Source organism: Stenella coeruleoalba (assembly GCF_951394435.1).
Source record: "Stenella coeruleoalba genome assembly, chromosome: 17".
In the NCBI taxonomy this organism is placed as follows: Eukaryota; Metazoa; Chordata; class Mammalia; order Artiodactyla; family Delphinidae; genus Stenella; species Stenella coeruleoalba.
The window spans coordinates 13,856,339-13,869,755 of NC_137163.1; the positions used below are offsets into that span (position 1 = coordinate 13,856,339).

General features: G+C 38.4%; 1 protein-coding gene across 5 annotated transcripts in view; it reads right to left on the minus strand.

Moving 5' to 3' along the window:
* NSMCE2 (NSE2 (MMS21) homolog, SMC5-SMC6 complex SUMO ligase) overlaps positions 1–13,417 on the minus strand; it is a 224,646-nt gene that overhangs the window by 101,014 nt on the left and 110,215 nt on the right. The window contains exon 5 of one of the 5 annotated variants that reach the window (XM_079902455.1): positions 1,240–4,329. The exons of 3 other annotated variants lie outside the window; for them this stretch is intronic. In XM_079902455.1, the coding sequence (XP_079758581.1) occupies positions 4,178–4,329 (152 nt within the window). In that variant the 3' untranslated portion in view covers positions 1,240–4,177. Of the gene's footprint in view, positions 1–1,239; positions 4,330–10,021; positions 10,064–13,417 lie in introns of those variants that run through there. One more of the 5 variants, XM_079902456.1, reaches the window with a different exon arrangement.

A 13,417-nucleotide genomic window follows, 5' to 3' on the forward strand; every position in this document is an offset into this window, starting at 1 on the left:
GCTCCTTAGTTGTGGTATGCGAACTCTTAGTTGCGGCATGTGTGTGGGATCTAGTTCCTGGACCAGGGATCGAACCCGGGCCCCCTCTATTGGGAGCATGGAGTCTTAACCACTGCACCACCATATCCTGTACTTCTTAATAGATGCCAATAAGAAAGTAACAGTTTCTGGAATCTCCTTGCACTCTTCCATCTTCCTTCTGCTTGCCAAATTGTTGAAACACTTTATAATCGCAGATCCCCATTATTATTAGTCTGTTACATAATTCTTTTCTGAGGACTCATTTATCATTAGTATTATGGCTTACTACTATATTAACAACTCTTATTCACAATTAATTCGCTACCACTTTAAGAAAAAAATACCCTACTATCATTTCTTCCCCTTATCAGGTTCTTTATTCTTGCTAATTACTTATTTGGTGCTTGCATGTCTTCACATAATTTTCTTTTTTCCAGGGCAAGTACATGAGTGGGATATTCCGCAAATCATTCAATATCAAAGATGACCTTTCTGATGCCCTTTCAAGAAAAGATGCCTCAGCTGGCCGTAAAATTTGAGTAACAACCCTTTCCCCTGGATGTCTAAGGTGATGCTCTGTTGCTTTTTGCATATATAGTGCTACCAGGTAACTGGATACAAATGTATTCTCCTTCTTTTGTGGATAACATCTTCTCCCTCACTCCACTCTACCCCACCCGCACACATGTGATGCTTATAGTTTATTCTTTTTTTAAATACAACAATTTTGTTAGAATATATTTAAAGATTGAATTCTTCATCATTATTATTCTCTTCACTTAATAACAGCTTTCTTGAGATATAATTCACATAGCATAAAATTTCATTATTTTCTGCTGGCTACCTGTGATGTGAAGATGCATGATTCCCTTTAGCTAAGGTGGTGGTGAACGTGTGAAATGTAATTTGTAAGCTCAGGTCATCATCTTGAACCAGAAGCCTACCCTGATGCTGACTGCTGCTGCCATACTGCTACTCCTCCCATCTGTTCCACTGGCTCCATCTAGGAACACACTTTACATACTCCTGGCTTTCTCACTGGGTTCCTCTTCTTTCTCCATTGTTTTGCCAGGTCCAATCCTCACCCTTCCTCTCCTCTCACTCAATACACTCTTTCTGGGTAATCTCATCCACTTCCTGGCTCCAACTGTCATCTCTATCAGTGGTTCTCAAGTCTCTCCCCAAATACTGTTCATATGGAAACATTCTACCATCAGTAACGTCTCTCATTAGACACAGCAATTCACAACTGCAGGGACATCCTGGGATCTCAGCAGGTGCACTTATAGCTTGAAGAAGCACTTCTCCTGTCTAGGGACCTTCAGTCGGAGACACGTCTGTTCCATCTCTGGAGGACAGCATCACCATCCACTGAACTGTCCAATCCAGAAGCCTGGAGGTCATGACTACTAGACTTGAAGACAGAGATGGTGTCTCTACAATTCACCACCATACCTCACAAAGTGTCCAACAGACAGCAGCACAACAAATATTTGTTGAAGGAATTAATTCAATCACTAAATTCTGTGGTTTCTAATTCATATCCTTTCAACTCATCCTCTTCTTTTCACCGGCACTGTTAAGGTCACTATTAGTGTCTACTGGTTACTACTGAAGTCTCCTAGCCTCCAGTCCTGCTTCCCCCAACCCATTCTCCATGCTACAGTCAGTTATCTTTTTCAGTTATAGCAGTACTTATCATCCCTCAACTTAAGGCCCTTTAATATCAAACGTAAAGTTCTCAACAGGCATATAAGTCTATAATTCTCTTGACTATGTACATAGCATTCCTTCTACTTAGAAGAACAACTCAGGTATCATTGTAAAGAGAATTTCTTGATGCCCCAAAACTGAATTAAACATTCATCTTACGTGCTCTCTGAAGTATCCTGTACTTTCCCTGCTGCTGCACCTATTCTGTATTGTAGTTGTCTGTTTACTTGTCTGTCTCCTCAGCTACACTGTAAATTTTGACGGGTGCGCCAGTGTCCTGGTCACTGTATCTCAATGCCCTGCAGAGTTCCTGGCACAGAGTAGGCATTCGATGAGCATCTGGTGAATGAATATATTTTCAAATATCACCAGTGACCATGCAAGTAGATAACTGGAATTTTCATCATGGGACAGGGATTCTGAACCCAGTTGGGATCCATAAACAGGTACGAAGAGGGCATGAACACCATGAAATTGTACCCAACATTCTATGTGTATATACATTTTTGAGGGTAACTTTCAGACTGCCTAAGGAGTCAATAATTCTAGAAACTTAAGAAATATTACCGTTGGAGTTTATTTGGTTAGAAAGGAATATTCTAAATTATATTACAAACAAACAAAAACAAAATGTTGATACATACACACAACACAGACAAATATACCCAGAGACTGACTTAATGATATCAAGCCTTATGGTGAACCTTTTACTGAAAAGGGACAAGAATCAGAGAAGTTAGACAGCTGCAGGAGGACTGAAGAAAACCAGAGGATGCCAGAAAAAGAAGTTAGAAAGGTAGAACAGAGAATGAAAAAGAAATTCTGTCTACTCTGCCATTTTATATACGGTCCTTACGCAGTCAGCGTGTGAAAGGTTAGCGCTTCATCACAAAGGATGTCAAAGTCTGAAGATATCTGTAGTTTTGAAAATTGCATCTTCAGCTTGCCATAACGCTGCCTAACTTCAGGATAGTTCTGTCCCACCACTCTAGTTGTCTTTGCAGTTCTGTCCAGTGAATCCCTGTCTAGACACTGACCTTCAACAGAAGGAAAGAAAGAAAAAAGGAAGGCAGCGGCCTGGGCTTATGAGAAAAGAGGGGCAGGGAGAGGAGTAGGTCAAATGCTCATTACTATTCAGGTGACCATCTGTCTCTGGCTCACTCTGCTCCTTTGTCTTTATTCAGGGTAATTTATGCACTTCAAAATTTGCAAGAATCTTGCCAAGATATCATGCACTTTGGTAAAGTAAGGAAATGTACTTAAGTTCTGAAAAATACAGGTAGTTTTGAGAGTTGTAGGTGTTTTTTATAAATGTTGACTACGGTCAGCCTCTCCCCACTAATTTAACATTTAATGAAGCTAGGGAATATGATTTTCCTTTCTTTCTTTTTATTTTGGGGGGGGTGGTATTTCCACATATCACCATATAACATACTATACTGCCTGTTTTGCTTTAGAAAATGCAAACTTTCATGTCATAACATGTTGTTACTAATCTACTAAAGTAGGACAAGTACTTCAGAGGTGACGATAGGCTTGATTTTGAGTGTTTCGATGCTACCCAGCCTAACTTCCAATACCGTAGGGTACACAGTGTAAACCTGATCTTACATTCAAGCTGCCTCTGGCTGTGAAACAAACCTTGCTCACGTGGGGATGAAAAATGGACCCTTTCCTCGGTAGCATCATCTTTCATCCAAAGAAAATGAAAGCCAGAGGATGGTGAATTTGGTCAAAAGGCCTGAAGAATTCATTGACTGGTTAATCAGCCTCTAAATAATCAGGAATGGCCCACAAACCTATAAAGCAATTCATCCCCATCCCATCTAACATCAGTCTACAAGAACAGCTCTGAGTAATATACAGATACAGGAGCCTCATGAATTTAACACAATAATCCAATAGTGTCTTACTTTGCTGCAGAACTCCACTGTATAAAATGGACAAAATTGTGATTGTCAAAACAATAGTTTCAAAGAACCAAGTTTGTACAAAATAAGTCTTTTAAAGATTCTATATTTACCTGCGCTATCTGAAATCTTTGTGAGGTCCTAATCTACTAATAAAAGATATATTATTTTAAATCAGATTGATAACGAGGATTGCTCTGGGTACATCCCTGATAAATGTATGGTGAAATTTAGTGATCAATTATTCTAGCTGGAAGTTGGGGTGAAAGGGGAGGAACAGGAGAGAAAGGGGAAAAATTACCATTTATCAAAGTGCCACCTAACCGTGTACTTATTTGATGCAAGAATCAATTTTAAAAAAATTCCAGGATTCACTTAAGAGTTGTAGTTGAGTTTTGCCCTGTTATCTACTCTGATATCCTTTTTGGCAAGACACTGCTGTTAATGATTTTTTGAAATAGGTAAGCGGAACATGGCACTGAGAAATTGTGCTTTATTTTTTCCATAGCAGTGTGTGGGATTCTGAAACCCTTTCAAATGCTACTGGGACTATTTTGAGGAAAGAGAGAAAGATGAGAATGGAAGAAAAAAATTCTATAACCTCGTCCATTGCCTGCTCTACTTGCATCCTTATCCTTAATCTGGTCGAAATCATTGTGTCCTCCATCTTCTTTAGGTTTCACTGCTGCAAGAGAGACCCAGGTTAGGAAGTGACTTGAGTATGACGCCAGGATCAATGCTGACAATGAGATGAGAGCCAGAAGTGAAGCCAGAAGAGGCTGTGAAGCCAGAACTGGATATGAGTTGTTGGGGGTCCTCACCATGTGACATCTACAATATACATTCCATTCATCCGTACAGGTGTGAAATTTACAAAACCAAACAGATAACACTCACCCAGAGGATAAGGGTCTACTGTCATTGACATAATATTATTTGGTACACTCTAGCTGAAATGTGCACATTATTAAGATGTTCTTAACATGTTACTTCCGGGAAGACTTTTTCTGGTGAAGTGTGGAATGGAAAGGGAACATGGAGCAAGACGACACGGATGGGTACCACCTGGGAAATCCAGCAGTCCGCTCCATCAGATGCCCACAAGGTAGTATTTACCTTGATGGGCCTTGCAGACTCTGATACCCGATTCTCATTGACTGGACCCAGGAATGCAGACTCATGCTAAGAAAACTCACAAGACACTGATGTATTAAAAAAAAGAAGGCGACTTTATTATTTACAGTGGACACCAGAAGAATCAGGCATACTGAATCTGCATCAGTCTGTACCAGCCTGATAGTGAATTATCTCCTTGGGAAGGCAAATTACCAGAGGGAAGCTTGGTGTGCACGGAAGCAGAGCAAGTGGAGTTAATTATGCAGGATTCCAGTGCAAAATGGCATGAGGCTCTGCAGCTCTGTACCACAGGGTTATCCACCTGCCAGGCAGGTTGGATGCTTGCCTCAACCTGGCAGGTGCTACTGGTCAGACAGTGCTTTGTTAGGTATCATGACAATTACATTAATAGCTTTTCTTTTTCTCTGTTTTGGAGACAGAGAAAATGCCCTTCTGATGGACATTTTATATGTTTGTGTGTTTTAAAGATGTCAATACCCTCAATTAGGTTACAGTCAAATCTTTCTGCCCAAGGAGTCTTTATGTCTCGTAAGATCACATTGCCTCCCTTGGCTTTAATCTATTAGCTGTTAATTTCTTAGTTTAATTTTCAGAGAGTATTTTCATTTTCCAGCTTTCTGGGATCAAGAGGGGCACGACATGGTAGACTCCACATTTGCCTACAGGTTCCACAAAGTGTCAGTTAAATTCAAATCGACCTGTATTCACTGTGCCAACTTTATGCCCACTGCTGTGCCAGATACAAAATAATATTCAAAAGTGTAACAAGAGCCTCTAAGGAAACACATCTACTGGACACCTATAGCCCTAAGTTCTTCTTAAGGTATACTTTTAATTCATTTTTCACTAGCATTTATAGATCCTCTCCTATATACCAGGATTAACTAGATACAAGAAATACAAAGATAAAAATTGTCTTGTTCCCTTTAAGAGCTTACAGTCTAGCAAAGGAACAAGACATTTAAAAAAAAGAAAAAAAGGTACTTTGCCAAGTGGTATGGAGCCCGGTGGAAAGCATACTTTTATATATAAGGGGCAGAGACAGAAGCCATTTTTTTTTAAATCTATTTCTAAAATATACTAAATAATAATGATTATTTTAAAAAAGTAACAACAGGGCTTCCCTGGTGGCGCAGTGGTTGAGAGTCCGCCTGCCGATGCGGGGGACACGGGTTCGTGCCCCGGTCCGGGAGGATCCCACGTGCCGCGGAGCGGCTGGGCCCGTGAGCCATGGCCGCGGAGCCTGCGCGTCCGGAGCCTGTGCTCCGCAACGGGAGAGGCCACAACAGTGAGAGCCCCGCATACCGGAAAAAAAAAAAAAAATGTAACAACAGTGGTTTGAAGCACAAACTGTAGTAAGTTCCTTTCTCGCTTCTCCCCCCTCCATTCTACCTCTCGAGGTTGTCTTCAGTAGTTGGAGAATACTCTTTCACATCTTTTTCTCTGTATTTGAAAAGCGTACACACACACAAACTTTTGCATCCCCCAAACACACATATTTTTACGCATATATAAACATAAATTTCTATATTTTATCAATGTGTGAAATTTATATATTACACATTCTATTTATATAATATATGCACATATACATTTATGTAATATACACACATGTGAGATCATATTATTGTTTTATAACTTGTTCTTTTATGTTTAATTTTTGCTTATAAATTATAACATGTATACAGAAAAGTACACAAAACAAATACGCTCAGTTTGGAAAATAAATTACCCCACAGAGCTCCCACCAGGTGAATAAACAGAGAATTCTGAGTACCCCAGAAACTCTGCACCGCCCCCAAAACGCTAAATTTTATGTTAGCCATTTACAAGCTTTCTGTGTAGTTTTACTACCCGTGAGGCAGGCAAAGTCCAAATTTGCCTGGATCAGCAAATGTCCTCAGGGTAAAAGCAGCTTTAGTTCTCTAAAGAACTCTCACTGACGTAAAAAATAAATAAATAAATACCCTAACCCTAAAAAAAAAAAAAAAAAAAAACCTCGCTGAACTCTTGCTTTTCCTTATGGTTCCTTAGATTTTCAGGTCTTTGCTGCTCTGAGGATGTTTTCTTATACATATTCAACAGTTTCAATAATTTTCAGCAAGATAATTTGTTCAAATAACTTAATCAGCCATATTTCCAGTAACAAAAATTGGTGTCACTTCTCAATTTCTTCCTGTGTTACAGTTCTGTGTATAAATGTAGATTCTTATCTACTAGATCTTAACTCCTTAGGGGTTATGAGAAGTAAATATCTTGGATTTCCCACAGTATGAATAGTGAAATATGCAATAAATGTACAAAGAACAAAGAGTAAAGGATTGGAAAAGAGAATGAATGTGTAATTACTCCTGCCCTTGAGGAGTTTCCATTTTCTTTTTGTGAGGGAAGATCAGATGTATAGGTATAAAACAATTGACATGAAACAATTTGAGGCAATAAAGATATATGTTTAAATGAAATCACTTATATTCACTGACATGAAGAGACTTCCAAGATATATCGTTAAGTGGGAAAAAAAATGCTGTAGGATGGTGTAGGTGCGTAAAATACATCTAAATCTATAGCTATCTCCATGTGTGTAAATAGGGGTGTGTGTGTGTGTGTGTGTGTGTGTGTGTGTGTGTGTGTATGTGCCTGTGGATATTCTTGCTTATACACAGAAATACGACCCTAAAGACACATTAGTTCTACAGACTGGAATTGGGAAGCCAGGAGTGATCTTTTCCCTTTCAAACATCCTATATAATATTTGTACGTGAAGCATATACTACTTTTATAGTTAGGGGAAATTTTTAAAATTCTATTCAAGGGCAAACATATACGACAAAGGATATAAGAACTAAAAACATCCAGGAAGACAGACATTATTGGGGAAGGCTTCTTTGAAAAGGTAGGACTTGAAACAGGTCCTGCAGGACTGGTAGAGTTTAAGTTAGAGGGCAGGAGTGGGGGGAAAGTGGGCTTGGTGAACAAGAGTTGTGCTGCGAGCAGACGTCAGGGGAGAAATTAGAATGGTACCCAGAGAGGACCATAAAGAAGTGCATTCACCTGGCTAAAGCTAACTCCAGTTTACATTAAGAGGCAGGATTAAATGGATGTAGAGCCAGGGCATAAATGTAGAATGTCATTAATATTAAGAGTTTAAAATTGGCGTGATGGGAAACAGAAGTCATTACAGGTTACTTTATGAAGTACTAATATGAGTAACATTAACCTCATGGACTAGTCTGTGTAGAATGAAATCAAACGTGAAACGTCCCTGGTAATTTGTAAAGTGCTACATCAGTAACTATTGGTTTTACTAAGTAAGTTATTAAATTAAGAGTCACATTTTAGGGAGACCATCTTGGTATTCTTGCACAGAATGCATTACAGGGGGAGAAAGACTCAGAGCAAGGAGATTCCTTAGCAATATCATATACTTGAAAGAGCTTACCTAGTTTATACAATCTGAAAAATGCAGATAACTGTCCTACCTCACAGGACTGTTTTAATAATTAAATGTACATACAATGGCATGGTCAAAATGGATCGGTTCATTTCTTCTCAAATGCTAATTGTCCAGATGTACACTGATAAAGATCAGAACTGATGCCCTGGTCGCGGGAATGGAAAAGATAAAGCCCGGAGATTTTTCTAAATAAGTAATCAATAAAGATCTATTTATTGGATGTAGAGAATGAAAGAGGAAAAGATAAAGACTTCGTCTTGGTTTCCATCAGGGAAGACTGGAAGAATGGTGATGTCCCTGACAGAAACTGACCTAGATGTGCAATCTACAACATTTTTGGAGTTGTGACATTCTTACCATGTGAGTTTCACCTCCTCCATCTCTCTGTCACTCTCAACCCACAACCCTCCCCTCTTGGGTATAAGGCAACCTCCTTGTATTAGTACAAATATGGCTTGAAATATTTTAAAATAAAAGTGCATTTATATTCATTTTATTTTGGAAACATTTTTTCAAGAACACATAAAACCTCAAAACAATTGAGACATGCAAAGTTTCTGACTATTCAATGGTTGCAGTGGGCAAAACTTAGCAATACCTTGTTCAAAATCAAAACAAACTCTACATTTGACTTTAAGGAAGAAAAATTCTAGGCAAATAAAATTTGACAGAATTAAATATCTTTAGGGTTTAAAATTATGTGGATTTGTATTTTTATCACATTAAGGGCCAAATCACAAAATTATAAAAATCAAACAAAGATCAATATAAACTAATATAAGTGATGCTTTAAAAATTCTTTTCTGGATTCCAAGTGGATTTTAACTGCTGAGTGGCATGTTATAACCCTGGGCTGTAGTCTTAAAGCACAGTTTATTATAGTTTTAACAGTATTCCAAAAGTTTCAGCTGGATACTTTTTGTTGCCTAGCTAGAGGTCAAAAGCTTGAGGATTATTACATGATAGAAAACAAAACTTCAAAAAACTTAAAAAGTGACCTGTCATACTTCAGACTCCTTACTTTGCTGTAAGGTCACATTTCTGAAGAAGATGACAGAGTTGGTGATTGTGTAACTAAGCCTCCAGAACTACTTAGGACTCTGGAATGTGATCATTGTTTTGCAATGGAGTTGGTCACCATCGGATGAAAATCTTGGGAAATAAAATATCTTGTTTACCTGCTAGTTCCTGTCAGAGAATAGCTCATTCACACACGGTACCACAGTACTTTAGTCTAAACTCCCAACCTGCATTGCTTGGTACTAATGATTCTATTTTAAAAGAATGTTAAGAATATTTCTACATACTTGAAAAGGTAAACAAAAGAGGGAGGAGGGTCGGGGAAGAGAGAGGAATGGGAGAGAAGAAAAGAAGTGCATCTTTGCTTCACAGTAACGTGGAAAGGGGGAGATAGGAAAGGATGCAGATGAAACGAAATTGGCTCAAGTTGCTACTGCTTGGTTGAAGGTAGAGCTGAGTGCACAGAAGCCCATCTTCTGTGTCTACTTTGTATGTTGAACTGTTCCATAATAAAAACTTTAAAAATAAAAAGAAAAGGCACATACTTAATTTTTGAAGATTGTCTCCTAACTTTTTACCTAAAAAGGGATGATAATACAGTACTATTAATAGTGCTGCAATAAAGATGTCATCTTTAGAACACTGATTTAGGATTTCAGGAGTTCCTGAGGCTTATCTGCCCAACAATAACAAAATTTTTGCCAGATAATAATCCTTATTCTGCACATCGTACTTACATAAAGCACTCTCGCATCCATTATCTCAGCTGCTCTTCACATTAACACTCTGAGATCTGGCGGGTGACATTCTAATTTATGAAAAATACAAGGCTCAGAGAAGTTAAGTGAATTTCGTTTCTTTCTTTCATTCATTCCACAAACATTTACTAAACACCTGTGTCAGGCAGATCTGTCCTAGGTATTAGGAATTAAAAGACAAAGAAAATGCAATTCCTTTTTTCAAGCGGACAGATTTATAAAACAATTAAATGACGACGTGATTCATGCTACAATGAAGTGTTTTTCAAAACAGGATTTTAACTATGACCTACAGTAAGAAATACATTTTCCATTACAAACCCAGGATACACAAACATGTTTAAGTGAAACAGAAGTTTTATGAAACACTACTCTTCCTATACATGATTCACACTGTGGTATTTTTTAATCTACCCTATTCAGTATCTTTTCTTTTTTAATAAAATGCTGGTCACGACCTTTTACAATTGGGTTACTGCTTAGAACATTTCATTATTCATTAGTGGGTGTGTCCTACAGTGTGCAAAAGTGTCAGGATGAGTATGATCAGAGTTCTGTGGCAACACAAAAGGAAACAAAACTGTTCTAGGGAAAGAGAAGGGCCTGAAATAGGTTAGTCTCTGAGTACTTATCGATATTAAAATGGCAGGTCATAAAGGTCTTAAAGGTCATAAAGGTCTTAAAAGGCTTTAATCACTTTGCTCTTACAATAATTGTGCTGTTGCACGCTGGCCAAATACAAAGCAGCAACAGACTGTGAACTCACTGAAAAGCTACAGAAACAAGTTGTTTTCTTGAAGGGATGGCAGTAATCACTCATTCATATTTACTAACTCTTCATTATGTGGCACAGCACCTCCTGTCTCCTGGACCATCCTGCTACTACCTGTAAAACAACTATAAACATCCTGAGACTGTAAGGTTTACTCTGTGACTAACAGTCCTAAATATCTGTTTTCTCAAAAATTCTCTGGAAGAAAGACTTAAAAACAAGAGACCAGGATGATATGTGTGAGATGTAAAATCAGATACTGTAATTTTTATCAACCACAAATCTATACTGTGATTGTGTTCAAGGCCTTAATCTTGTATCTCAGAGTCTCAAAAATTTGCTGTCCGTCCAGGCAGTTGTGCAGCTGCTGTGTACAGAGCTCAGGGGAGAGAAGAGGCAGCAAAAGCACTAACATCTCATGCAGCTGCCCCCTGCTGTCTAACAGAGACAGGGTCAAGATCAGGGAGACCCATCGATTCGATTTTGCTTTGTCATTTCCTCCAATAGGAAGGTTTCCATTTTCAGGTACTTGTTCTGAGAATCTATTTTGCCCAAATGCACCAAAGACTCATTTTGTGAACGTGACCTAGTCTGGCAAGTCCTTTGTGCCTTTTATCCAATAAGCAATAAAAGAGAAGAGGTGCTTTTCCACATCAGCATGTGCTCAGCTTACAGGAGTGCTACTATTCCTCGGGCCTTCAATAAATATTCATCAAGGATACTGATATTGACACTGAGCAGAAAATAGACAAAAGTTAATTGGATTTCATGAAATGTAGAGGAACTACAGCTGTTTCTCATCCCTACTTCCCCAAAGGGAAACATGGTTTGAATATCAATGATAAAAGATTTTGTTGGCTGACGTATTCGTAATTAAAATCAAACCAAACTGAACCAAACCAAAAACATCAACCAGCATTTGTGCCTTTAATCATATAATTGGAGGGTTTTAGTAAATTGAAAGTATTCTGGGTTAGGCCTTATAGGTATTAACTCAGTAAGAGAGCGATGGCCAGAAGGAAATGAAAATTATAGTTTTGAGAAAGTCACTGAAAAGCATAAGCCATTTGTAAAGACATTCTGAGCTTTGGATGAATCTCTGTTTGGAAGACACGTTTAGGGTTGATACCCCTGAATATTCTGAGAAGTCTAAATAGGTGAATGAACTACAGTCTAAAAGACCTTCATGTTTTAGGCTACACAAAAGATTTATGTGAAGAATACTCTTTAATTTAGACCAAGTATAACAGTTTCAAAACTCTGTAAATATTTAGTTGAGAATCAAATGATAAAACACGAAAACAATCAACCACCAGAACATAAGCTTGGTATTGTTCTCCTTCTATAATCTTTAGGACTCTCTTCCAACTTTGTATGAAGCATCTTCAAGGGACTGCACTACTTTAGGCATCTTGAACCCATCATGTCCAAAACCAAACTCTAATTCGCTTCTACCCTTTCTTTCCTCCTGCCAACCTCCCAGAACACCCATTCTTCTTAGTTAATTCCAGTGATCCCTGAAATGAGTATGCACAAGAAAAATCCACAGGAGAGGGGGTTAAATATTAAAACTTTCATACTGGATTCATGCTCAAAAGTATTTAACTATTTAGAGTATGTGATTTTTAAAAAGTTGAGACAACTAATCTAATCTAGGCCTCCTCACTGCCTTCAGACCATCAGTCTACTAAGAGCTTACATTCTTTCTCAAAACCTCTTCCACTTCTTTTCCCTCCATTTCCACCACCTCTTCAGTAGCTCAGCTTCTCCATGTCTTGCTGGGATTTCTGCAGGAGTCTTCCATCTTGCCTCACTTCTTGCAATATCTTTTTCCAACTCATTCCTTGCTCTGCCACTAGAAGTATCTTCACTAGTCAGATAATATCACTCATTAAAAAAAGAAAAGAAAAAAAGCACTATGTACACAATATTCCAAACATTGGAATGTGGTTTTTACAACTTTCTATACTCTTAGCTCAACCTAGGAAAGTAGTGGGAAAAAAAGCATGACTTTCAGGCCTAGGTTTGAGTTTTGGCCCCGCCTCTTACGAGCTTTGTGACTTTGGGGGAAATCACTTAGGCTCCCTGACCTTTTATTTCCATTTCGAATGGTGATATTAATAGCTCACAAAACTGTTACGTAAATCAAATGCGATCATCTGTGTATGAGAAGGAAAGTAACACAGAGCCAGACACACACTAATCGATCATCAATTGTTTGATCCCTTCGTGCTCTAGGTTCACTACTTCTACTGCCCTCTGCCTCGCTCCCATTACACCTGACCCCATGACCCTGGCACATCACACACCGACCCATCTGCAAGACATGTTGCTCTCAAATATGACATGCGCTCTCAGGCCCCTGTGGTTCTGATTATATTTTACACCCTCTGCCTCATATGTCCTTTACTGCCGTCTCAAGTGAAATTCTACCCATGCCTCAATGCCCAGCTCAAATGTCAACTCTTCCAGGAAGTCTTCCCTTTATTCCACTGATCAGAATTAACCACTTTTCCTTCGTGTTCTCCCTGCACACTGTTTACAGCTTTACTTTCATATTTATTTCTTTGCATTATAATATTACTATTATATTTGTATTAAATATAAACTTATGTTTACATATGTTACCTGC